This window comes from Ornithorhynchus anatinus, chromosome 15, assembly GCF_004115215.2.
Source record: "Ornithorhynchus anatinus isolate Pmale09 chromosome 15, mOrnAna1.pri.v4, whole genome shotgun sequence".
In the NCBI taxonomy this organism is placed as follows: domain Eukaryota; kingdom Metazoa; phylum Chordata; class Mammalia; order Monotremata; family Ornithorhynchidae; genus Ornithorhynchus; species Ornithorhynchus anatinus.
Window position 1 is genome coordinate 22845874 of NC_041742.1, and position 27295 is coordinate 22873168.

General features: G+C 47.7%; 2 protein-coding genes across 7 annotated transcripts in view; one reads left to right on the forward strand and one right to left on the reverse strand.

The window, feature by feature from the left end:
- OFD1 (OFD1 centriole and centriolar satellite protein) overlaps nucleotides 1–5411 on the forward strand; it is a 46667-nt gene extending 41256 nt beyond the window's left edge. The window contains exon 25 of the transcript XR_486435.2: nucleotides 5106–5411. The gene's annotated coding sequence lies outside the window, so the exon portion shown is untranslated. The remainder of the gene's footprint in view (nucleotides 1–5105) is intronic.
- The window catches only part of GPM6B (glycoprotein M6B), a 100154-nt gene continuing 74031 nt past the window's right edge, over nucleotides 1173–27295 (reverse strand). For 2 of the 6 annotated variants that reach the window (XM_029079778.2, XM_007670406.3), the window contains exons 2-8: nucleotides 22644–22763; nucleotides 13920–14106; nucleotides 10542–10698; nucleotides 8531–8702; nucleotides 6164–6237; nucleotides 5646–5711; nucleotides 1173–3057 (exon numbers count right to left, since the gene is read on the reverse strand). In XM_029079778.2, the coding sequence (XP_028935611.1) occupies nucleotides 2908–3057; nucleotides 5646–5711; nucleotides 6164–6237; nucleotides 8531–8702; nucleotides 10542–10698; nucleotides 13920–14106; nucleotides 22644–22763 (926 nt within the window). In that variant the 3' untranslated portion in view covers nucleotides 1173–2907. Of the gene's footprint in view, nucleotides 3058–3504; nucleotides 4686–5645; nucleotides 5712–6163; nucleotides 6238–8530; nucleotides 8703–10541; nucleotides 10699–13919; nucleotides 14107–16783; nucleotides 16929–22643; nucleotides 22764–27295 lie in introns of those variants that run through there. The other 4 variants (XM_029079781.1, XM_029079780.2, XM_029079777.1 and 1 more) reach the window with 3 other exon arrangements.

Below are 27295 nucleotides of genomic sequence, written 5' to 3' on the forward strand. Positions count from 1 at the left end.
CCCGTGCTCTGCCCACTACGCCACGCTGCTTGCAATCATCATCTTGATATGAAGAAATCCAAATATTTACCTGGAACTTCAAGAGGACAAGTTAATCCTTTCTCCCAGAGCATGTCAGAACACTAGGAAAAGGGATTTTCTTTTTCCTGTTTGACTTGCATGAAGGTGAAGACTGCGTGAAATCATCGTGCCCTTCCTGTCTTAACCATCTCTGAATTTGGCAATATTATCTCTGCCCATCATTTAAGATGGCAATGGCAGTTATTTGATTTAGTATTTTTAAATCAGTCTTCCTTGATAAATGTCATACTTATTTTAAAAAGGTAACTGGTTTTTTTTTTTTTTTTTTAAAAAAAGACAGATCTAAGCTATCTCCTACACTAAATTTTAGAAATTTGCACTACAAACTGAAGGTGGGAATATGGTCAAGAATGGATTAAAAATTTGTTCTGGAGGGTTAGGAATTAGCAGAGACCCTCTAGACACTAAGCTTGTTGTGGGCAGGGAATGTGACTGCCAACTCTGTTGTACTGTCGTCTCCCAAGCGCTTAGTAAAGTGCTCTGCACATAGTAAGTGCTCAATAAATACCACTGATGGATTGATTTTTAAAAAAGGCCTCACAAGTAATTTAGCCTCGTCCCCCCCATCATCAGTAAAAGTTTCCCAAGTAATCAGTAAGAGTAAAAATTGTAAAAAGGTACTGTCCTGGATGAAGTTGCCATTGCATCTATGGCTACAAATTATCACCAGTTAAAAGTGGGAGGTGTGTAGCCCTAAAGGAGACACAGAAGGAAGTGTTCAGGCAGGAACTTTAGTTCAAATAACTCACCAAATCTGTGGCGGTCCTTGGAATAAAGCAGCCCTGCTGCCAATTTAGCTCTTTTGCCTGGTTTGGGTGACCTAGGCTGCTCTGCATGACAAAATGTCAGTTTAAAAAAAAAAATAAACTATAATAGTTCACTTCCCAACTGGGAAGAAGCCAGAGGAATATGGCTCCAGCAGAACTTCTCTAATTCCCAACCACCCTCCTATTGATTATAGCACTGTTACTTTAAAATAGCCGGCCAAAGGCAAAACTAAAGAAGCTCTGCTTCTGTGTGCTCAGAAGCCAAGTGAACACAAACCAGCACTCTAGCCACTAGACATTTTTCAAGTAAGCATACGCAAAATGTTGGCTCTTATCTACAAATATTTATTGTAACACTTGAAGAGAACTACAGGAAGCCCTTGGCACTCATAGAAAATATTGATTCACTGTTAGGTTACAAAAATTTGTACATAGCAAAATTTTTAATGCTCTTTACATAAAAAATATTAAGACTAAAACAAAACTTGAAAACTCCCAGAAACAGCTACATAGAATTAGAAAAGAATTAGGCTTTAAGACACTGCCTCCCAAACCCTCGTCGGAGAACACTGGACTATGTAACAGCACCTGCACTGCTGTAAAAAATATGGAATATCTAAATCTCCTTCATGCAACAGGAAAACAAACACTAGGCTATTCCATCACACCTGTTTTCCCCCTCCCCCTCCCCCTATTTAAAAATAGTCAAATTAGGTATTTTAGGCATTTAATCGGAAAAAAGGATTCAAACGGAACGCGATACCTGAAACGTATGCTTCTAAGTACATTTTTGCTTCGTTTCATTTGAATGCATTTCCACACGTACGCGTCTCAATATCCAGGAAACAGTCAAACCACAAGTCTTCAACTCTTAACATGGATATACACGGCTAACTTTATATTAGGTAGAGTCTTTTCGAAAGCACTGATGAGGTACCCAAACGGTGAGATCATTTTTTAAAGAACAACACAAAGTTTACCATCACTAATACCAAATAGATATAATCACTTAATGTTTCTGGAAAACAATGATTCAGAAGGGGGGGGGGGGGGGTTTTGATGGAAACGGCTTCCGCCGTAGTAACTTCTTGTCAAAAAAAAACAACCCTTACATTTCAGGGAATAACTGATAATCGTCTACGTGAAAATAAATACTGCTTCAATTTCGATATCATGTTCTAAACTGGCCGGAGGTCTGTGGGCTAGTGACCGATAGTTTGTGGGGAAACTGCAAGTTCGCTATCCAGACCCTTTCATAAGGATTGGATTGTGATCATTTTAACAAGGTAACACGTTTTAAGGTAGGAATGAAATACCGTGGAGTCATGGTCTTCTGCTGCTATAGAAATGCTGAGACACTGAAAGGAAATAAAACTTAAGGCAAAGCTGACACCGTTTCCCGCCCCGCCCCCCAAGAAAGAAGACCATGACCAGTGGCACCATTTCATTACATCTGCTGATTTAGAAAATAGATTCTGCGGGGCTCAGCTTATTCCAATAGTAAGTACGGTAGAATAATGGCTCACCTCGGCATTAGCTTAGAGCTGCCTCTGATTGATCCAGAGAATTCACCTGGCCCAGGCTGGGGCCGGTTGGGACATCAGACGGCTCTTGACACACTGAAACTCACTATCAGCTGTTAGAAATCGGACTTGCCCGACACCCCTTGCTTGTGGATTTGTATTCAGAGCTTTTGTTAAAAGGACAGGTGGGAATAGCTACCACACAACCGCCGCTTCGCTGGAGGGACTTCCGTCCCAACGGGATCAGAGGCCATCCAGGTCGAACGCGGTCAATCCCCCGCTCTCAAAGGATAAGAGATCATTTGGACAAAGTGTTGCCTTTTTAAAATGGCTACGGTTTCCCTCTGTTATCTGGTCTAAAGGATAAAAGATTTACCCACGGGAAGGTTTTCCTAGAAACACGTCCCAGGAGTCGGAGAGGGAAGCTCTTCTACTCCTGGGTTAGTTGGGTGAACAGACATCCGTACTGCAGAGCAGCCGTTTGATGATCGGTCAGAGCTACGGATTCTCTTGTTGCGAATGGCTCTGGCCCACATTTATGTGTAAGAATTGAGTTGCTCTTTTGACCGAGTCTGGATATCCTGAAGTTCCTGTTCTTCTTTTGCTTTGATCTCCTGGTAGGCCTGCATTTTGCTGGCATCCTTTAAGTAAGCCCAGTTAGAAGACAGTATCATGAGGAAGTGGATCTGCAAGAGAAGGGTGAGCATGATGGCGAGTGAGCATGTCAAGAGGAAAAGCAAGCTGCTAGTCAGGTTAATAGCTGTCTTAAAAAAAGAAAAAAAGAGCCGGAAAGTTATTCTACGTTAATAAGCCGCCTGCAGCTAAGAATCAGAGGAGCAGTTCCTAGAATTTCAAGCATGCTTTTCTTTTAGTTTCCTTAATGTTAAAAAGCTGAAGAGAGAGTTAGTATGCAAAAATAATTCAGGAAAAGCATCCGGCAGAACAATTAGCAAAAAAGCCCCTCCCCCAAAGTGTCTAGATTTCTGTAATTTTTTTTTTTTTGGTAATTCGTTGGTTAATTTAAATCACTGCAGAAGGTCATGGATGATTCATTTAGTTTGTGTCTGACTTTTAAAACAGGTGTAGTGCAAAAACATTTCTCACAGGCAGATAACAAATCCCCCCAAAAAGCCTAAAGTTGTAAATGATGTTTATTTTGTGAAAATAATGAAAAAAGCTACAGTTTAACATGAAAAAATTAAATAATGAAATGTGAAAATCAAAATTAAGAACTATAAGCAAAGCATGCAGTCTCTGGGTTAACATTTTAGCGACAACTTTTGTAACTATATTTCTAACTTCCATTCTCTCATCTGAGAGCAAATGCTTGAGCCCAGAGTAGTACAGTTGATGGAGGAAAGAACAATTCTGCCTCCGGTTCCTTTTCATCGTATTTCGTTCAAAAAGTCTCCGTCTGAACACTTACTTCCCTGGGTTTGATTTTCAACATCTTTTAGCTGTTCAGGCCTATCTGCTCAATTTCTCCTCCTGGCAAAGTAATCGGTACATTCTGAGAAACTGGCTACTGAGAAATCAGTTACTACCGCACCAGAAAAAAAAAAATACAATTCTTAAATGCTTGAGTTATCAAAGTGGGGAGTCCCAAAAGGAAAATGATTGTTTTGCACAAAAGAGTAGAAATATAAATTCCTTGTTCCAGGGCATATTTTTGGCAAGTATTCGGGAAACTTTTTATTAGTCACGGACCATAGGATCTAAATGTCTGCAAAGGAACCGTAAAATTGATTTTAAGTTTTTTAAAATGTATCTGTAAAAATCTCGAGAGGATATAAAGAATACGTTTTGGGATTGAGGCCGTTCTCTTCCGTCCCATTTTTAAGCCATTGTGTTCAACTGGCTTTGCTATCAGTTAACAAGCAAAGAAAAAAAAGGGGATGATGCCAAACATTCAGATATTCCAGTCCTTAGTTTACAGATTATTCTTAGGAAATAACAGGTGTTAAAAGGAAGAAAATCTAATCTTCCAAGGCAGCTGACCTAATATTAGTAAATAACTGAATCCTCACGGAAAGATAGCCAGATCTCACCACTTGTAGTTCATATACAGTAAGTCACTTGATTACTCTGCTACGCTAAAGGAGGCTTACTGAAGCTATTTACAGATTACTATAACGAGACTCCAAAAAGCTAGACTCCGCTTTAGTCTAGGGTGTCAGTGGTAATTCAAGGTACACAGTGCAGCTCTCTAAAGCCTGTACTGGGCTAATGCGTTTTAGAATTTAGTGCAGCAATCTTCCCGACTCTTAAACTTCAAAACGGCATAGTTATATGTAGTAGCCATCATGTAGATCAGCTGGTGGAAGAGAACAAAATACAGGACGGTAAGATCAGAGGCGGCTGACAGCTGAAGCCTTTGACATTTCTTTCAAGCTCATTTACTCTTCCCCTTCTTCCCCTATGTGACCGAAGCCCAGATCCTTCCTAGTAAAATAAGGAGCGGGATCTGTGGTGGTCCAAGAACCTACGGTCTATTTCAAATCAGATACCACTGCCCGTTCCAATCCATCAAGCGACACCGCCGTCGGGGCCTCGGTCAAAGCCCCGCGTTACGGTCCTGGCCCCGCTGGGGCCGTAAAAATACCGAGAGGAGCCTCGGGTGTTTCTTAACAAGGGTGTTGCAACTTTGAGTTAGGAAAGGCTGGACCGGCAATGCCCTGAAAAAGGACGTGGCCCATTTACTGTCTTCTCTCTCTCTCTCTCCCTAATCTTCTAGAAACAGCCCATTTCACAGCAACCGGCCCCTCTCCACCTCCGCTGCCTGAGCTTTTCCCAGCCGGGAGCAGCAGCCACCTACCCAGAAGACCCCAAGACTGCGGGCCGGGACCCTTCGAGGGGGCAGGGCCCAAGGGTGAAATCTGGGGCCCGGCTCGTTTCCGATACTCAGCGGCGGCCCTTCTCCCCATTCGTCGTCCCTGCCGAAAAGTGAACCAACTCGAGTCCCTCCTCCTTACTGGCCGCAGAAACCTAAAATTGAGTGAGCCCGTTTAGAGCTGCAAATATAAAGGCCACAGCACTTGAAGCATATGTTTGCCTGTTTCCTCCCAGATTGTCCTCATCAGGAAACCCACACACAGAGCCAAGATGGGCGATTAATACTCCAAGCCACAGCGTGGAGCAACTTCCCACAGTGGAAGCTTTCCTTTTTTTTTTTTTTCTCTTTTCCCACGAGATGCTATAAGCTGAGAAGAAAACGTGGTGGTTTTTTCTTGGCGGTGGGGTAAGCAAGGTGGGGGAGTCAGAGACCACTACTCACCAGTGCAATGACAGTGGCCCCCGCTCCGGCACAGGCCACGATGAACAGGTGATAGGACATGTAGAACTAGAAGAGAACAGCACAGGGAGATACCAGGTGTGATCCAGGACTTGACATGCTGGGGAAAAGGCCCCCAGGGAAGGCAAGGCTTATTTTCCTTCCAAGTTCCCGTTTCCTGGTTCCCACGGGATGCATCCACCGGCCGTTGTCCTGAGACCCGTCGTCAACATCTGTCTCCCCCTCCAGACTCAAGCTCGTGGGACGTGTCTACCAACGCCATTGAACTGTACTTTCCCAAGTGCTTGGAACAGTGCTCTGCACACAGTAAGCGCTCAGTAAATACCACTGATTGAGTAGTTCCATTCTCTCTGGCGAGCTTGGACATGAGACTCAACTGCCTCCAACCGCTCCTGGGAGAAGTTCTACCAACACCTAGTCCTTTTATCTGGCTCATTTTCTCCCTCTCTGGCTCCCGCCCCACCCCTGCCGAAGCCCACAGTTGGAAAGAGCAGATGTACCTCATTAGTGTTGCAGATGCTCTCTAGAGTTGAGCCACAAGCCCTTCCCGGGGAAGCGTTCCAAGGAATGATACCTGCAACAATAGAGCCCAGCCGTAGGACATTTAGAGCAAACCGCAAAACCTAATCATTTCTATATCCTCCTCCAGCCGGAGAACGACAACAACAGTGTCCCTGCCATTTTGAATATATATATATATATATATATATATATATATATAATGCCTTCTTTCAAGGAAAGCCACATTTTGGAGGTATATTTTGACTCTTCTTCCAGCTGCCTTCTGGACAACCTTTACGCTAAGGTCAGCCCTTTACCGTAAGCCATCGATCGCCTACTGGAGCCGAGGGGCCTTTTTAATAAGGCATTGGCAATGACATTCCTTTCCCACGTCTATTAATTACTTCTGAAAAGCAAAATCTTCAAACAGAAGTAATTTGGCAGTAGAGACTGCAGCTCAAACATTTGCCTTAAAATACACAGAAAACCCTAAACCAATGGAGGGCTACGATCTCGAAGCTTTTAGGGCAGACCCTGTACCCAGTACTGAAAAAGCAAAGAAAGACCGCAACTGGGACTATTAAATTGATCTGCCATAACTCTCCTCTTGGTACAGGTTTTTACACCCTACGCAGGCTTTTATTTTTAAGCGTGCTTGAAACCTCCCCACCCACTCCCGAGAGGATGCTAGGAGCTGAAACATTTCTGCAAGGTAGGGAGGGGGAGGAAGGCCACATCTTGGTTACATTTTAAGACTGCAACAGTGTGAGATGCTGCCGCTACCCCCTCCCCGCCCCCTCCCCCCACAGATTCATTTTCAAAACGATGTCTCCAAATGTCAGCCAATGCCAAAAAGTACTGCCAAAAGTGATATTTCTGACATGGAAAAAATTTACATTAAAGCCACTTGGCATATCAGAACCAAGATTCGCCGGTCCTGGAAACCTTCCCAGCCTTCCCTTCTGAGAGGAAATATCCAGGGACTAAAATCAGCCCCAGTAGGGAAGGGGGGGGGGGGGGGGGGGGAGGTTCCCAGATGGTCACTCCAAGGTTTGAGAAGAGGCAGGTTTTGTCCCTTGGGATCCCTGAGGTCTTAATCCAGCCCTGATTGACATCAATCCCATTTTAAATTTGGGAAAATCAGCTTGGACTCGTGGCTACTTCACTTTTCACCTGTGTTGGAGAGGGGTTGGAGGGCCTTTGGAAGAAGAGCGGCGAGGAGCGGGCTTCACAAGAAACAGAAGCGCCATAACGTTTGGGGGAGCGCTACAGGAAAAACAACTTGCTGTGATGGATTGATTTTCCTGTCTGCGTCCTGCTCGTTCATGATTTCTCGCCATCTGAGACTACGGGTCCCCACCCGCTGAGCCACCCTGGGTCACTGGTTGGGGCACTGGGAGGGGTTTGCGGGACCAGGCTCGTTTTCAGAATAATCTGCAAGCTCATCCACTTGACCGTGAAAGCCACGGCCATGGCTGGCCGGCACTGAGACCTGGTCCCTGAAGGAGGTGGTGGGAACGCTGAGAGGCAACGAGGCTCAGTGGAAAGAGCACGGGCTTTGGAGTCAGAGGTCATGGGTTCAAATCCCAGCTCGGCCACATGTCAGCTGTGTGACTTTGGCCAAGTCACTTCACTTCCCGGTGCCTCAGTTACCTCATCTGTAAAATGGGGATTAAGTCTGTGAGCCCCACGTGGGGACAACCTGATTCCCTTGTGTCTACCCCAGCGCTTAGAACGGTGCTCGGCACATAGTAAGCGCTTAACAAATGCCAACATTATTAATGCTGTTGCGGGGGGCCCTGGAGCTTTGAAAAGTTGATCTGCCTACACCGACTGTGCTCCGAGGAACCGGCAAAATGCTCAGCACTTACTACTAGTACTACTAATAATAATCATTATGGTATTTGTAAGTACCTAGTATGTGCCAGGCACTGTATTAAGCGCTGGGGTGGACACGAGCAAATCGGGTTGTACACAGTCCCTGTCCCACGTTTGGGCTCACAGTCTCGATCTCCATTTGACACATGAGGGAACTGAGGCACAGAGAAGTGACTTGCCCGAGGTCACTCAGCAGGCAAGGGGCGGAGCTGGGATTAGAACCCATGACCTTCCGACTCCCTTCCGACTCCCAGGCCCCTACTCTCTCACTTGCTTCTCAACAATGACTCCAGCAAGAGCCAGGAGTAGGAAATGGACCGAAAGAACACCTGCTCCCAGCACTGGCTTTTCTCTTGGGTCGGCCCCGGCCCCGGGCCGGCCAACAGCTCGGCCACTGGTCCCCGACGTTGCTTCTCGAGGCCTCCCCTTCCATCTGTCTGCCCTCGAGCCCACGTGAGGGAAGAGGTTCGCTGCGACTCGGTACGTACCGTACTGCCTGATGTCCACGCAGATCTGGTCGCCGGAAGCCGTCACGTTTGTCTGGAGGGATTTGATGACTTCGCACGATGACCATATGTTATAGAACATGAAGACGGGCACAGCGGAGAAACCAAACACGCCCAGCCAGGCCACTCCGAGCACATAGGTGAGGAAAACAAACTGAGCGGGAAAAGACACATTCAAATCTCAAACGCCATCCCTAAATCGAGGGAGGCCCTGGGGCCTACCGTCACAACCGTCCGTTTTACACCAGCTAAACGAAGAAGGTTAGTAGAGGGGCCTCTGAAGTAAAAAACCTCTTCTTCCCTTGAGTATTTAGGGTTAGTCATTGTCCTGTTTATTGCCAGCTGGGTCACAGAGAGGTTTTTCCTCATTAACCCTATCCAACATTGAGGAACTGCACTGTACAAGTCCTGCTCCGTATCAGAAACCGAGATTCCAGTGGTCATTTCCTGTGGGGGGGTTTTCCATTTCTTCAATTTCATCTTGTGAGTTGTTTTGGAAAGTAAAATCTTCAAAAGGCCTTGTGAATGTTGTTTGTTTTTTTTTTAATGGTGTTAGGTGCTTACTATGTGGCAGGCACTGTACTGAGCACTGGGGAAGACACTAGTTAATCAGGTTGGACACTGTCCATTTCTGACAAAGGGCTCATAGTATTATTAATCCCCATTTTACAGTTGCGGTAACTGAGCGCAGAGAGGTGAAGTGATTCGCCCAAGGTCACAAAGCAGACAGGGGGCAGAACCAGGATGAGAACCCCAGGTCCTTCCGTCTCCCAGGCCTGGGCTCTATCCACGAGGCCACACTGCTTTTCTAAGGTGTAAGCTATCTAAGGTATATTTGCAAGAGGTAGTTATTCTAAACTCTAAAAGATGGTGGGGTGCTTGAAAAAGTAAAAATAATCCCCTCCCTCACATTCAATATAAATACTTATTTCCTTTTAGCCTTGCTCCATCTTTAAAATTCAGAGCAGCTTTGGAAGCAAGCAGCCCCTGACAAAAAGAAAAAAAAAAACTCCTCACCGTGCACCCCCGCTTTCCCGGGGGCGATTTCACAGAGAACAGAATCATATTGCTTCACATTTTTTCATAACCTTCAGCCTTGACTACCACTTTTCAGAGAGCTTTGAAAAGCTGCCTCAAAAACATTGCTGTATTTATATTCCAAATGTACGCCTCCAGAGAGCATGTGGGCGAAGACTATGAATTCTTTTAGTGTAACTTTAGGACTGCCATTTTCCAAGAGAAGGGAATGAGGGCAAAAGCCTTATGATTAGAACTTTCAGTCATGGCCCAACTGTGCTGTTACATAATTAAGAAAGTTGGAATAGGGGAGAGGGTTTAGACGAAGGAAACCTGAAACTGCTCTCTGGTCCATTTAAGGAAGTCTACATTTTAGTTTGCTCACATTTCACACAAGATAATCATTCATCACTTTAAAGAAATCTGCAATGAGCCACACACCCCGTACCGCTTTTCATTTGCCCAGGGTTTACCCCATACCCTGCCTGAAGGAGAGTCATGTACCCTAGTTTGTTGGATTTCTTTTTTTTTTTTTTTAATTTTTAATTCTTAGTGTCTCTTCAATAACAGTGATTTTTTTGGAGAGGATGGGAGGGACACGAGGGCAAAGCCTCACCTCCTGTTGGTCTGGGAACTTAGAGGTTTAACTCTGAGCCACAACCACCTCTCACAACTTGTAGAATCAGCCTCTCCAGAAGCCCTCTGTCTCCGAGATGTTCTCGGTAAATTTAATGCTTCCGAGATGTTCTCGGTAAATTTAATGCTTCCAGGTTCAACGCTCGGCTAAAGAGCAAGTGCATACATATTCCGCTGAGGGGTCGGGGTGGGGAGGGCTCCCCCGTTTGAAGCTTGTGAGCGAGAAATTTGCTGTAATAGTCTTAGGCATTAAAATGACATCGGGAGAGGCTGGCTCCATTATCAGGGACCGGGCAGTGTGAAGCGGAGCAAAAGGTTCCCGGGACAGAACTGGACTCACCATTCCACTGATGCAGCGGCCGCAGGCGGTCGTCTTAAACTCACCATGCAGTTCCTTCACGGCGCTTGTGGTATAAAAGCCTTCCGCCAACAGAATTATCCCGTACAAGAAAAAAAAGGATGCAATTCCGTAGATAACATACTGCATCAGCTGTATTCTACAAATAAAAAATAAAAGGAAGTGAAAACTTGCATTCAAATTTGCAATAAAGAAACCCCACCTTAAGGTCAGATTATTTATTTAAAAGCCATCTTCTCAGTCTAGTCCTTGAAAGGAACAAGTGAGAAATCGAAGGGATCCCGAGAGTTCCTCTTCTGTCAATAAATACTATCTATTCAGGACTGCTGTGTACACAACACTGCTTTTACATCGTCCGCCTCCCCCAGTGGATCGCAGGCTCCTTGAGAGCGGCGATAGTGTCTCTCAACTCTACTTTATCGTCCTCCCCTGGGCGCTTAGTACAATACTCTGCACACAGTAAGCGCTCAGTGAATGCCTTGGAATAATAATAACGTTGGTATTTGTTAAGCACTTACTATGTGCAGAGCACTGTTCTAAGCACTGGGGTAGATACAAGGTGATCCGGTTGTCCCACGTGGGGCTCACAGTCTTCGCCCCCATTTGACAGATGAGGTAACTGAGGCTCAGAGTAGTTAAGTGACTTGCCCACGGTCACACAGCTGCCAAGTGGCAGAGCCGGGATTCGAACCTATGACCTCTGACTCCCAAGCCCGGGCTCTTTCCACCGAGCCACGTGATTAAGGAGCTTACGCTCTAGTTAGGGAAAGAGCCACTACGGTCATTACAGACTGGAGGGAGAAGCGGTGGAAAAGCAACGCGTACAAAGATACGAGGAGAAATAGTGAGGGCGAGAGTGCCGGGATGGTAGGAGGGAGGATGCGACCTGGAAGAAGAAAAGGTGATGGGGAGGATCTCATGGAGGAGGGGGAGCGTTTCAGAAGGGTTTTTAAGATAAGAAGGGTTGGGGTCTGGAAAGCTGGAAGAGGGAGGGACCTCTTGGCAGGATGCGAGAGGTGAGCAAGGCACAGTGAGTGCTGTTAGCAGCTGCGGTGTTTGTTCCACTTTGGCCACGGTGAGGACCTTGGGCCAAAGGATGTGGTTTGGGTTGGTCAAAACCCATTTTATCGGTAAATCAGCGGGCTCCAGACCTACCTCAGATCCAAAGGGGTACCGTCGACAAAGCCCACGGTCCCCGAGCTCCCTCGGTTTTAGACCGCCATCACTGGAGAGAAAGATTACCGGCTTCTTGGGTCTCTGCCAAAACCGATAACCTGAACCACAGAAAAACCCCTCAAGTGCAAGGCCCCGTGGAATGGGCTCGAAAGCTCCCGGAGGTCCCCAGTAAGGTCTACGAAGTCTACTGTGAGCTACCAAGTGCTTAGTATAATGCTCTGCACAACGTAGGCAGGCAAAATACCGCTCATTGAAAAAATCTCTTTCTTAGCAGCTCTGGCCTAAAGGACCGAATGAGACTCCAGGACTCCAAGGGGAAAAGAATCTGAAAGGAAAGACGACGAAGGGAAGGAGGAAGGAAGGTGTCACAGGGGTCATGAAATCTTTAGATGCGATTGCAAGACAATTCCATCTTACAAAAACCGATATGCCGAAATCATCTCATCAGCAACCGCTGTACCCTTCTTGTGGACACCAGCGGTTTCCCCCCAGTTACTCTGGCCGGGTTCTGGGAGTTGGAACCTTTGACCAAACTGTGATTCTTTACATACGGCTTTTGGTCTGTTAACTTTTATCTGTGAAAATGGGAATTTTTTTAAAAATACTTGTTAAGCACTTACTACGTGGCAGACACCGTACTATGCGCTGAGATAGATTCAAGCTACTGAGGTCGCCTGTCCCAGATGGGGCTCCCAGTCTTAATCCCTATTTTGCAGATGAGGTAACTGACGCAAGGAGTTCATTCATTCATTCATTAGTACTAATTGAGCGCTTGCTATGTGCAGAGCACCGTACTAAGCGCTTGAAATGTCCAAATCGGTAACAGGTAGAGACAGTCCCTGCCCTCTGACGGGCTTACGGTCTAATCGGGGGAGACGGACAGACGAGAACAATGGCAATAAATAGAATCAAGGGGAAGAACATCTCATTAAAGCAATAGCAAATAAATAAATGGCTTGGCCAAGGTCTAACAGCAGAAAAGTGGCAGAGCCGATATTAGAACCCCGGTACCTCTGACTCCCAGGACCGTGCTCTATCCATTGGGCCACACTGCTTCTCTATCATTAAATCCTACTCTCTCCTCCTTAGACTATGAGCCCCTTGTGGGACAGGGACTGTATCCAACCTGATTATCTTGTATTTACCCAGTGCTTAGTACAGTGCTGGGCACACACTAAGTGCTTAACAAATACCATAATGATAATCATTATTATTACTTTTGATAGGTGGAAGTCCTCAAATACTTTTCCGACTAATGGAAGCTACCCTAACTCACTTCCCTTGGTTTTCGGTTTGGCTTAATAAAATACATTCTTTATAAACCAGCAATGGTTTCTAATCACGGGGACCGAAAAAGACTGTCACCCAGCCAACTCGCCCTAACCCTCCCCTGGGCCCAATTGTGGTAGGGGGGAGAGGAAGGGGATATTCTCCCTGAGCTATAATAATTGTGGAATCTGTTCATAATAATGTTGGTATTTCTTAAGCGCTTACTCTGTGCAGAGCACTGTTCTAAGCGCTGGGGGAGATACAGGGTCATCAGGTTATCCCATATGAGGCTCACAGTTAATCCCCATTTTACAGATGAGGTAACTGAGGCACAGAGAAGTGAAGTGACTTGCCCACAGTCACACAGCTGCCAAGTGGCAGAGCCGGGATTCAAACCCATGATGTCTGACTCCCAAGCCCGGGCTCTTGCCCCTGAGCCATGCTGCTTCTTATTATGTGCCAAAACACTGTACTGAGCGCTAGGGTAGATAAAATGCAATCAGATCGGACCCAGTCCCAGTCCCTCATGGGGGTTCCAGTCCACGGGTAAGGGATCCCCATTTTACAGCTGAGGAAACTGACTCAGAGAAGTCAAGTGACTTGCACTAGGTCACACCTCAGGCAAGCGGTGTCAGGGTCGGGATTAGAACCCAGGCCTCAGGACTCCCGGGCCCGGGCTGTCGCCAATTAGGTCAGGCTGTTAGGGGTGGCCCTCTCTAGTCGACGTGGTCGCTTTGGCTAGTTCTCGGTTCCACCGGGTGGTCATCCGCATCCCGCTTTTGACTCCCTTCCCTCCCGTCGAACCTCTCTCCCCACAATACGGAAAGCTGAAACTCATCCTGTCCACTGTGAGGTGACGGCGGGGCCGCGGGGCGGGAGAGGGGCCGAGGCGGGGGAGAGGGGACCAACGCTTACACCTCGCTCAGCAGGGCGTGGTCACTGCTGTTGGTGGAAAAGTGCTGTTCCAGGATGGACACCGTCCCGGTGAGCGCCACGTGTCCGCAGCCGCAGAACAGCGCGACCCCCGAGAAGCAGAGGATCGTTGCCACCAGCGAAGCATAAGGAACTCCTCCCAGGCACTTGATGCAGCATTCGAAGCAACCTGAGCGGAGGAAAGATAAAACAGAGGCAACGTGATTGAACAGAACAGCAAATGACTCTTAGGGAGTGTGTGTGTGTGTCTATTGGGTGGGGGGGGGGGGGGGAGCACATTCATTCTGCTTCTCTAACATTGAATGGAATTGGCTTTGCTTGTTATCAACCGGCAAAACTTTGGCGGAAAACCTCCGATGCAACTGAAGAATCACCCCTGCGACCCAGTTCACAGTCCTAACCTCCCCCAACTCTTATCCCGCGGCATAAGGAGTAGAAGGCTCAGATCCTTGGGACGATCCAAAAGGGGCAGTGATGAGGCAGCAGCGTTTGCCATAAATGGGAACCGAGGAAAGTTCCCAATCCCAAACTACTCCTGTTTCGGTCTTTCCCCCGAGCCTTTGCCCTTATGGAGAATCAAATGCCGCTGTTCCCTTCTTGTCATGCACGGTAATGAGAAGCAGCGTGGTTTAATGGAAAGAGCCCAGGCTTGGGAGTCAGAAGTCATGGGTTCTAATCTCCGGCTCCACCACTTGTCAGCTGCGTGACTTTGGGTAGGTCACTTCACCTCTCTGTGCCTCAGTTACCTCATCTGAAAAATGGGGATTAAGACTATAAGCCCCAAGTGGGACAGTTTGATAACCTTGTTACCTATCCCAGTGCTTAGAACGGTGCTCGGCACATAGTAAGCGCTTAACGGATACCATTATTATTATGAATATTAATCATTTTCAGAAAACCAATAGATATTTTTGTTCCTTAAAGTAAATGGGCTCAGTCTCTAACAGATACATTCAGGTTAACGAAAAAAATTCCCTCAACTGGTTCATGATTAGGCTCTCATTTGACAGTTATTGGATCTATTTTATTTATACTTTCCTCATTTGGAGGCATGGAACCCAAGTCACGCAAATGGAGGAAAATACTGAAAGTGGGAAAGAAAAACAGCTTTAAAGACATAATGGGGAAAAAAAACTGAGAAGGAGCATGACCGAGGGGAAAGAGCTAGGGCCCGGGAGTCACAGGACCTCGGGGGTTCTAATCTCAGCTCTACCACGTGCCTGCTCTGAGGCTTTGGGTAAGTCTCTTCCTCAGTCACCTCATCTCTAAAATGGGGATTAAGACTGAGAGACAGGGACTGGGTCCAACTTGATTATCTATTATCTACTCCAGCAGTTAATTTAGTGCCTGGCATTTAGTACGCCCTTAACAAATACCAAAAAAAACAACAACAAAAACCCCAACCCAAAGCAAACAAATAAAAAAAACCCACCATGAGAACTTGCTAAGTGAACTAAAATGAAACCCTTTTCAAATCGGGGAGAAAAGCTCCCACAAGAATCCAACACCCATCTGAAGTAAATCTCCATTAAAGATGCTCAAATTGCCAGGGGCTGACAAAGTTCCTGAAAGGTCCTGACAGAACCGGTCTCGGGGTTTCCATTCATTTAGTATTTATTGTGTGCCAAGCACTGCGTTCGGGATGGTCACAGTCGCTGGCCCCCAAAGGGCTCACAATCTAAGAAGGGCTTGGGGAGAAATTGTTACTTCCCAATTAAATATTCATTTCCTTCCCGTAGGAGTTAAGTGCCAGGAGAACGAAAGCATAAAGCACGGTAACTCTTCAGTGGGCCTGACCGCCCCTGCCCCCACCATCTGTTTAGAGTCTCCAGACCTTTAAGTAAATGGATTCTCCAGCAACTCAAGCTTAACTACATTATGACGTTTAAGAGCAATCAATGCCAATTCATTACTTGGGAGCAAAGGCATTTCGCCAGCTCAATGTCCCCGGTGCCTGGGAGTCATACAGGCGATGGAAAATCCACTCCGAGCATACGTGCTTCGTGTCTCCACTTTTCTGACTTGGCTCTCTCCAACTCAAACTCTAAAACCTCCCCTCCTAGAAATGCCAAATCGGAGGAGTTGGAGCTGAACCTCTAGAGAGGGGCAGATCCTTTTTGCCTCACGGTGAATGTCGCTTGCAAGTTCCAGGTAACAATAAGGAGCAAGTCCCAGGAACCATTCCAGGAGCCTTTTCAGATTTGCCCATCGGGCTTATCATCTGACCATCTTGCTTACTCCATGACCGTCACGTTTAGCATATGCAATGAGCCTGGAGAAAAGCAGTCCATGAAATGCACACGGTCTGAACCCGGAAGCTGGTGAGGCTGGTTCAAAACCAGATCTAAGACAGTACGATCCTAAACTTGGTTCAGGTGAGGAGGCAAACGGCCAGAGGTGAAGGTCGGGGGTGGGAAGGGGCCTGAGGATCCGGCTTTTGGCGGAGGGGCAGGGAGCCGAGCACAGAAACCCTAAGGCTCCGGTGCGGTTGCCACCGTCACTCCTCAACAGGTGGGGGTTTCCAGCACAACCGGTCTCTCTTCTGCAGTCCCCAAAGGGCTACTTTGGGCCTGGAGGTGGTGGAGAGAATGATGGATTGAAGCGTCCATGCCCCGTGTCCCGTCCCTATCTTGACTCCTCCCCTCTCTCTCCCCATCCCTTTGGCTAGAAGCTCCTTGTCGGCAGAGAACGTGTCTACTAACTCTACTGTATTCTCCCAGGTGCTTAGTACAGTGCTCTAAAACAATAGGTGCTCAATAGCTACCAGGGATTGACTGATTGACCCTCATTCTATCCCCACTTAACACAGATGTGTAAAAAGCTCCAAATTTTGGAGGACTTTTTACCTCCCTTTTCTTCCTCTCTAGCTCTGCCGGCCGTCCTCTTCTTCACTGCCCCACTCCTGCCAAACCAACCGGCTTCAGGGCCAGCCTGGCTCCTAATCCTGGCACTCCTTCCCTGTTTCCTCCCCGCCATCCATGCTTTGATGTTCACGGGAGGCAGAGCCGGGAAACCTCAGTGCTAGAGAACCCGTCGGATTCTGCGTTCCTTTCGCGGCACCGGGAGATCACTCGGCCGTAACTCCAAGTCCGGTTCCTTAGGGACTTCTCTGAAGGAAACAGCTGAGTGTCAGTCACCGACCCCTTAGAGTGATCATCCTCGGCCCAGTCCTCGCTCTGTTGCCATTTCAACCCCGCCTTTGGTCCCGGCGGGTCCCGGTGTTGGGCTCCTTTCAAAGCGAACATCAAAGCTGCTCTCCCGGGCAGCAGGCAAGTGGGTTTGGAAGGAAGATGCTACTGAACAACAGTAAGTTCTCCCCCGAGCAAAGCTAAAGGTCACTTCCAAATTTGGATCTCCGTACGGTAGACGGGACACCCCATGCCGTGGGCCTAGCTGGTCAACCGGCAGGGAAGACCGAGGACCCGGGAATTCTCCAGGATCACTCAGACCTATCACACCCTCTCAGCAGCCGCTCCTCCTCCCGCATTTTGAAACTCCTGCCAATGCTTTCAAGTCCCGGCCTCGGCGGGGTCTCCTGGCCGTGGGCGGCACAAGTAAGAGAACCCGTTTCAATGCCTGCCAACAGCCGCAATTGGTTTAAGCTTGGGGCAGGGAAAGTTGATGGGAAAAGGCTGCTGGACACTTGACCGCCCCCTCGGGCTCAGATCCGTGGCAACGGGGAAACGGCATTTCTCCCGGCGAGCGGTCCCAAGCCGGGTCGTCCGGCCTCTAAAATTCCCCTACATCCTGGCCGTGCCCGCCCCAGGCTGGAAGGAGGACCAGTAGAGTCTATTAGCTCCACGGTGCTCTCCCAGGTGCTCTGAACAGTGTGTGCTGCACCGAGCTAGTGCTCAATGAAAACCACTGAGAGATGAACACATCCACAGGTAGGTTTCAGCTCTCCTCAGTGCTTTCCTCAGCCACGAACCTCAGGCTGCAGGCGGAACATTCCCAGGCTTCACCAAACCAAAAGGTAAAACATGAACTGGATAATTAAACTGGAATTTCCTCCTGAAAGCTGTAAAGTCAATGCCTGGGCTTCCGGCTCATTGTTAGACCGATTCTTAACAACTCCAAAAACATGAGCGAATTTTGTCGTGCTAAAATTACACAAAATATTCAGCCAACCAACCTCTGTATGAAAGAGTAGCCGTTCTTTGATTTATCCAAATACTGCAGAGGCAGCTACATTTAAACCACACTTAAAAAAAAAAATAAAGCACAATGCATCTAGCTCTTAGTAGTATTCATTTGGTCCAAAGCATCCCTAGAACCTTTTGTACACAACAGGCAGAATAAAAACATTTTTTGTCCTTGGGCTTGTGGACTTAAGTTGCCATGGAAACGAGTTAATAACAGCCCAGTGATGTGCCCAAAGCTTCCTATGTTTCTGGCTACAGATTTAAACGCACCCTTAGAAGTAGGGCCAGCTAAAACAAGGGTGCAGATTATTCCCTGGGGAATGAATGCTACTAGCCACACACACAAATACATCCTCCCTCCCCCCGCCCCTCAACTTCCCTGCCCAAGCTCACAGCCTCCCTTTCCTCAACCGGCGCCACCCCCCATCCCTTCCCCCCTCCTCCCCACGACCCACCCGCCACCATGGCCTGAATATTTCAAACAGGGAAGGAACAGGGTAAAGAGAAGGAACAGGAAGACAGCCAATCACAAAGCAGAAGAACGGATTAAAAATACACTTTAACAAGTCGCTCACTGTCGATAATACTTTACATGGAGATGACCTGGGGGATGTCTGTCTTCCCCAGAGAGAGCAGAGCTACCCCTCACCTATGCCACCGTCTGCCCTCTTCACGTGACTTGTCCCCAAAGCCTCGCCTATGATGAACCCACGGCAACGAGGAGCACTTGGGCCTACAGCAAAGAGTCCAGGCTTGGAAATCAGAGGACCTGGGTTCCAATCCTGGTTCCACCACTTGCCTGCTGGGTGACCTTGGCCAAGTCACTTAAATGATCTGTGCCTCCGTTTCCGCACCCAGAAAAGGGGGACTCAATATCTGTTCTCACTCCTACCCAGACTGTGAGCCTCAGGTGGGACAGGGACTGGGTCTGACCTCATTATCTTGTATCTACTCTAGTTCTTGGCACATAGTGAGCGCTTAACAAATAACACTGCTATTATTATGATTATTATCAGAGCAAGTCTGCAAGATGGCCATTACAGCTCCAATCTCTCTCCAAGACACAAGGAGTCAGGGAAGAGAGAGAACCTGTTGCTTCTATCTATAGTAGGAAAACAGGGTTTGAAAAGAGGGCCTATTTGGATTTGAATCGTAAATCAAAGATATTTACTGAACATTTACTGTGTGCAGACCAATGTACTGAGTGCTTGGGAGAGTTCAATAGAGGGGGGAAGACATGCATACAAATAAATAAATTATGGACATGTACACAAGTGCTGTGGAGCTGAGGGTGGGTGACCATCAAGTGCTTAGAGGGTACAGAGCGAAATGTACAGCTGACACACATGGGACAGGGAGTAGAAAGCAGAGTGTCAGTCAGGGGAGACCTCTTGGAGGAGACGGGACTTAAATTAGGCTTTGTAGATGGGAAGAGTGGTGGTCTGTCTTAGACGAAGGGGGAGGAAGTTCCAGGGCAAGGGGTTAGCGGCGAGATAGATGAGACACGAGGTACAGTGAGCCGGTTGGCATTAGAGGAACCAAGTGGGTGGGTTGGGTTGTAGTAAGAAACTGACTCTGCCACAAAGTCCACGTAAATACCAAAACGTGTCTCTGCAGATGGGTTTAAAGGCCTAAAGTCACCAAGAAATGGTAAGAAGAGGTGAGAGGGTATTGTGTGACAGCCAGGCCCGGCACAGAACCCCAGACAAAAGCTAGCAGATCCCTTTTGAAAACCCAGGGAGGTCCCAGAAACCGTCACCAAGGGCCGGAAACAGAACCCAGGCTCCCTATGGACCCAGGCTCCCCATATCCTTGGATGTGGGATCGAAGCTAGCATTTACACATTTTGACCGTGGCTAACAAACATAAAACATCTCAACCATTTCAAAAGGAACGTACCTCAAAAAGAAATAAACACATGACCAGAGGAGAGAGAAACTGTTGGTCTTTGAAACAGCTGTGATAAACGTACCAGCATTGGAGGGAATTAGACCACATCAAAAGAAAACTGGGAACGGTCCGTAGACCTCCTATCCTCTAAGCTTTTTTCCCTTCAAAGGGAAATAATTCATGGCACCGGAGAGACCCGGGCACGCTTTACCCGGAGTAACGTATCGTCCAGATAATAGGTCGATCATACCATTAACACGGCCACTTGAACTACCGTTGAGCTTTACAGCATCTGTAGAGCTTAGAAGGCAAAACAGTGTGGCAGTTTTAAAAACCCAGAGCCCGAATGTCGCAGGGCCCATGTTTCCTCTCTGGGAATGGGTCTGGCACTTTGGGGGAAGCTCCAACGCTCTATCCCACCTCCAGTTCCCTTTGGCACGCTGCGGTAGCCCCCGGCCATGTGGCGCCGTACTGGATGGCCCGGTCTCTCTGATGGTCTGAATGTATTCCTCTACCTCCCAAACTGCCCAATTCACATCATAACAGGAAGGCAACAGGCACCCGTGGAAGGTGGGACTGTATGTAATCCCTTTGCTTCACACACAAACAGCACAGCTCTTGCTGCTCTAAATAATGCGAGGATTTATCTTCCTTCGCCCAATGAACTAGCAGAGAAGGAGACAGAAGGCGGTGAACGTGGTGGCAGGGGGAGACCAGAGGCTCTGAAAAATCCAATTCCACCTACTGTCCACTCGTGAAAAAGAAGAGTTAAAAACCACCTCCCCCTAAAATTGCATTTTTCAAAGAATTTTAAATCTACCAAATATTCTAATAAAAACAATGAGCTTTTTCAATCCCACAACTTAAATATATTGCATTATTACGGCAGGTAGTGTCCAAGGGAAGGAATTCGTATGGGCAGGAAATCAGGGGGAAGTCCAGCGAGAGGACATCGTCACACCCGAAACAGCAGCTAGGGACACGGAGACCTGCTGGAGTCAGCCTCTGCCCAGCAATTACCTCTAGTTCGTCAATTAAAGTGACAAAACCCCGGAAATCAGTGCCAGCGCTCTGTCATATCAAGGTCTCCCCCCGCCCCCATTTAAGGAATCCCAGGAAAGAAGCTGCTCCCCAGACAAGGGAATCAGGCAGCTGCCCCCGGCTGTTTCATTCGGGTTTGGGCATTACGGATCGGAATACAGCGCATGAGGAGTCCGGTGGTTTTGGCGGAGGCAGGATGGTAGAGAGTCGGGGGTGACTATTCTGCCAAAAGTTCTGCTCTGAGTTAAAAACCTTTTAGGGTGCTAAATCAGTTCTCCCAGCTTCCTTCCTTCACTCCTCTCCCACTAGGGCTCAGCCCACACTCTTCCTTAACACCAACCTACTCAGGATATCTCGCTCTCCCTCCCCCTTTACATCTGACAGGCTACTTACTCTCCTCCTCTTCAAAACCCTACTAAAGGGACTAATTATCTCATCTCCCCATCCTATTTCCCTCCCTACTGCCACTTCCACACTTCCCTATCACCTATGCATTAGAATACTCACCCCTTAAGCATTTAGCTCCCCATAACCCTCCTGTTCCCACGGTACTTCTGTACATAACTTTAAACTGCGTTGCTTCCCCCTACCTGGAATTTATTGTAGATGTGTGCCTCTCCAGCTTGACCGTATATGCGCCAATGTACAGGGATCGTGTCTACCTAATGTGCTGTATTCCCCCAAACACTGAACACCACGCTTTACGCAGAGTAGGCTCCTGATAAATGTCATTGGTTGACTAAGCACCATTACTCACGCCAGGTGGCATTTACTTAATTTTTAATGGTATTTGTTAAGGGCTTACTATGTGCCAAGCACTGTACTAAGCGCTGGGGTAGACACCACAAGCTCATCAGTTTGACACAGTCCATGTCCCACATGGGGCTCACAGTCTTAATCTCCATTTTACAGATGAGGTACTTGAGGAACGGAGAAGTGACATGCCCAAGATCACCCAGCAGACAAGTGGCAGAGCCGGGCTTTGAACCCAGGTCCTTCGGACTCCCAGGCCCATGTTCTATCGACTGGGCCACGCTGCTTCTCTAATTCGGAGCTCTGCCCAACCTGATTATCTTGTACCTACCCCAGCCCTTGGCACAATGCTTGGGACATCATAAATGCTTAGCAAATGTCACAATTATTATTATTCTTGTTTCCTTCTTGAATCCGGAGTAACCATCCCTCTCTTTCTCTCTCTCTCTCAATGGACTGTCATCAGTACAAGATAAAATTGGTTTTTTTCCAAAACAAAGCAGGCTCTCAAAATGGATCGGGATGAAGAAGCAGTGGTTGGCAGGAGGATCCAAGAGACGGTCTGTGTAATCCCATGTATCTAGACTGTTTTCTGAGCTCAGGTCAGTTAGCCCCCGAGCCCCTGTGACTGGATGGCCCAGCCTGGGAAACTTGGGGGGACGGAACACCACGGGTTCACTTGCGAAACGGCGGGCCGGGGAGTCAGCAGGGTTACCGAACAACGCCCCCGAGCACAGTGTGGGGAAGGAAGGAGACCCCACCTCTGACGATCCGTAAGTAACGTCTAAGGGATGAAGCACAACAGGAGGTAAAACAGAAGCATTAGAGCAAATCGGTTACTCAGGCTTCTATTCAGAAATCGCCCCCACAACTTATTTACCTGTTGTTCCCAAAGGACTAACACTGCCTCTCAATGCTGGCCCATGTTGGTAGTGGTGTGGCCTTGAGGTCCGGTACATCCAGTGATACCTGCCAATTTCCATTTCTCCTCTGGTGATCACTGCCAATTTCAGGTGAGAAAAAGTCAGTGTCCCCAGCAATGACTTCTGCTTAGTATATTCATTTGCTTATTTTAAAATGAAAGTGAAGCATCCTGAACAAAAGGGCTCATGTCTCATATCTGAGCTTTAGTCCATGTATAACAACCAAAAGGGAAAGAACAAAAAGAAATCACCTGATACAGATGTTCCCATTCTACTGTCCAGACCCCACTGCTGAGGCAATTATCAGTGCTTACATCTCCTTCTACGCTCTTGTATTAAAGTAAATAAATATCCCAGGCTTTTGCAAACAGTGATCATTAAAATTCTCTTTCCAATCTTTCCTCTCTTCCTCCCCCTTCCATTTCTGGCAGACACTCGCTCTGGGACAAATATGTGGCTTCTCACAATAATGTTTTCTTTTCTGCTTTATTTTTAAAATCTCTAAAGCCAACAGACCCAGATAATTATTGGCAGCTGTGGACTCAGAGTTGCACAAAGATCTGCCTGCTGAAAAGACTCAAGGTTCTCTCCATCGGGAAGGAAATAAGGAAATTATAGTTTTGCTTTCCCAGGACCCCGATGTCAGTGGCCGATCCCCTCGCAGACTTGAAGCGATCCGTAAACTGGGAGCACATAAAACTTCACCCGTCTCTGACGTTAGGAGGTAGAAGCGGGAGGGGGTGTCTGCTGATTAGTTTCCCCTGGCGATAATAATAATGATGTTTGTTAAATGCTTATAATATGCCAGGAACTGTGTTAAGCGCTGGGTTGGATACAAGCCAATTGGGCTCGACACAGTCCTTGTCCCCCGAGGGGCTCGGTCTCGATCCCCATTTTACAGATGAGGTAACTGAGGCCCGGCGAAGTGGAGTGACTTGCCGAAGGACACACAGCAGACAAGTAGCGGAGTGGGGATCAGAACCCATGACCTAACTCCCAGGCCCGTGCTCTAGCCACTACACCACGCTGCTTCTCTGTAAACCCCCGGTTCTGGGTTCCAGGGAGCTTCACTTGGACCATGTGGTCTAACACTGTGTTGCCAAGCCGCTGCCAACGGAAGCATAGAATCGGCGGAGACTTTTTATCTACCCCAACGCTTAGTACAGTCCTCGACTCAAAATAAGCGCTTAATACCATTATTACGATAATTATGATCACTATTACCATTGGGCCAGAGTTAGGGCGGCGGGGTTGCGAATTGTCCGTGAACTCCCAGACGGTCTGTAAAAATAGGCTAAAAGCTGGTAAAGTCCGGGCAAACATTTTGCAGCAGCAGGGGGCCTCCGGGTGTTGGGGGGGGGGGGGGCGGCAAAAGCAGCAACAGAGGGTTCAGCTGCACGTGTTGCGACCCGCGAGCGATCCGGGGCGGGCGGGAGGCTCTGGAGGGATGCAAGAGGGGAGAGACGAGGGGGTGCGGGGTTGGGGCTGAGCAGCAGGGAGTGCTGACGTGCCATTAAGGGGAGACAGAGCTGTGAACGGGCACGGCAACCCTTGCGCCCAGTGTCACGCCCAGGAGCGGCACATCCCATCCGTCCTGGACCCAGACAGAGGGTCAAAGTGATTCTCATTTCCGGCACGTCGCCCCGGGGCAGGGATGGGAAGTTGGCTCAGCGGCTCCATGCTGGAGCCCCGAGGCAACGGGCCGCGACTGGGGTGGCTGCAGAGAGCCATAATAAAAAATAATAATAATTCTGGCATTTGCTATGCACTTACTACGTGCCAGGCACTGTACTAAGCACTGGGGTGGATACAAGCAAATCTGGTTGGACGCGGTTCCTGTCCCAGGTGGAGCTCACAGTCAATTCCCCTTTGACGGATCAGGAAACTGAGGCCCAGAGAAGTGAAGTGACTTGCCCAAGGTCACCCAGCATATAAATGGCAGATCCGGATTAGAACCCATGGCCTTCTGACTCCCAGGCCACGGCTCTAGCCGCTATGTCAGGCTGCTTCTCACGAAGCAGCGCTAGTTGTTCACAACCCATCGGGCCCTCGAGTTCCCCATTCCGTGGAGGGGCTGAGAGGAGAGCTGAGGTTCTAGTAGCAGTGGGACCTAGTGGAAAAAACCCAGGCCTGGGACTCAAAGGACCTGAGTTCTAATCCCAGCTCCACCACTTGCCTGCTATGTGACCTTGGGCAAGTCACTGATTTTTCTGTGCCTCAGTTTCCTCATCTGTAAAATGGGGATTCAATATCTATCCTCCCTCCTCAGACTGTGAACCCCATGTTGGGAAAGGGGTGGTGGCCGACTATGGCCTAGTGAATAGATCATGGGCTTGGCAATCAGAAGGTCATGAGTTCTAATCCCAGCTCCACCACTTGTCCGTCGGGTGATGTTGGGCAAGTCACCTCACTTCTCTGGGCCTCAGCTCCCTCATCTGTAAAATGGGAATCAAGACTGTGAGCCCTATGAGGGAGTGGGATTGTGTCCAACCCGATTTGCTTGTACACACCCCAGCGCTTAGTACAGTACCTGGCACAGAGTAAGCACTTAAATACCATAATAATTATTATTATCACCTCATCTTGATAATGAGAGTTAAGGGCCACGCAGCTGGCTGCTCTTGGCTCCTCGTTGGGGCCAACCTTTTAGGTAAGTGTGGTAGCAGCCCAGTGCATCCTGAGGAAGTTGCAAGTACGTCTTGGAGTCCCACTGTGCCACAAGCATGGAAGGACAGCAAACTGATTCTTCCAGAACCATCCTATTTACTAGATACCATCTTGGTCGGCTAAGAGAGAAATCCGTGGCTCGATACCCTCCAGAAATTGCCCAGGCTTCCTGCACTCTGTGAGAGAGCTCACTCTTCACTCTGGTATTACCTATTGCTGTTTTAATGTGTCACTATGTGAAGGAAACTCCTGTTCCAGTTCGGATCACACAACACTCTCCACATGGGATTTGCTCAAAGAACGACGCACATCCCTTAGCGACTTTGAGCCAAAGCCATTCTATAAAAGAGGGCGTTTTACTGCCGAAGCCATCGTCAGCTCTTCCACCTGTTCGCAGACACAGCCGGAGGAAGGGAACACTCTTTTTCTCATTCTGCCTAAACTACCAAGTAGACGTGTTGAACAGTGGAGAATGGGGAACTATGGAGCCTAGAAAATTAGAGACCTAGAATTTTCTACTCCGGTCAAATAAAGGAAGAAAAAACAATGCTGAACGCTTGAAAGAAGGCAGAAATATTCCCCAAGGGAATGGAATAACTGTGGTAGCCTGGGACATTTAAGGTGAAGGGAGTGGGGCTAAGTAAATGAAGGTTGTACCAATTGGCATAGGCCAGCTTTTCCACCTCAGATTTCAACGCAGAGCCGTGAAACCAAGCCAGCTCATACCCACCACATATGCCCACCACCATCTGGTACCCTGTCCCACTCGCTCATGGGGGCTCCATATGTCCCATCTTCCGGTGGTCACCTTGGCTAAGCACCACAGATGAAGTCTTGCAGTGACAAAGTAGGATTTTACTCCTTTCTTCCGTTCACCTCTCCCCAGTCTTAATTAAGCATATAAATTCTGAAAGCTGGATAAAATAGCAAATATGAGGCAAAGTGGAAGATGAATTGTGGACAGGCCCTCCAAAAATAAAAACCTGAATCAAAGGGCAGAAGTCTATATTCACAGCTTGGTTTTTTCACAAGTGGAGCAAATGGCATTAACTCTTTAAATTCCCTATTTAAAAGGCCATATTTGTAGTATGTGGGGGGAGGGAGGAAGTGGGCTATTTGTTAAGCGCTTAGTATGTGCCAGGCACTGTATTAAGTGTTGGGGTAGAGAGAAGATAACCAGATTGGACACAGTCCCTTGTCCCACATAGGGCTCACCATCTTAAATATGAGGGACCTGAGACACAGAGAAGTTAAGTGATTTGCCCAAGGTCACACAGCAGGCAAGTGGTGGAGGATTAGAACCCTGGTCCTCTGACTCCCAGAATCAGGCTCTTTCTAGTTGGCCATGCTTCTTTTGAGTGTGCTGCTCCCATATTTTACCTTTCTATGGCTATAAAAATCCATCTGGTGCCTGTCCCCTATATTAACAACTCTTAGAAACTTCCATCTTGTATCATTTTATGTCCTAATACCACAAAACTACCTTAGGGTTTGCCTTTTCCACATTAAGTACACACCACCATACTCCCTAACAATTCCATATGTTTTACAATTATTTACTTCAAAACCCTGTTTAAATCAATGAAAAATGGGCACCTCTCCTCTTTATTAACAAAGCCTCATGAGTTCCTTCTTTTACTGATGAAAAGTAGCTTCTCCTATTCCTATTGATTGCATTTCAGTGAATCAGTGGTCCCTCGATCCTTGTGGTTTGATTTAATGTCACTCCTACAAGAGAGAAACAGTCACACATGCAGTGATGTGCCATTTCTCACTACAGTGCTCTGCACATAGTAAGTGCTCAATAAATACTATTGAATGAATTGAATCAATTTCTCAGCCCCAACTTTGGACTCTCCCACAACACTCCGAATAAAAATATCTGAACCCAGTATCTATTTTGGTTTTGTCCATTTTGATGATGCCTGCCATCTAAGCTACA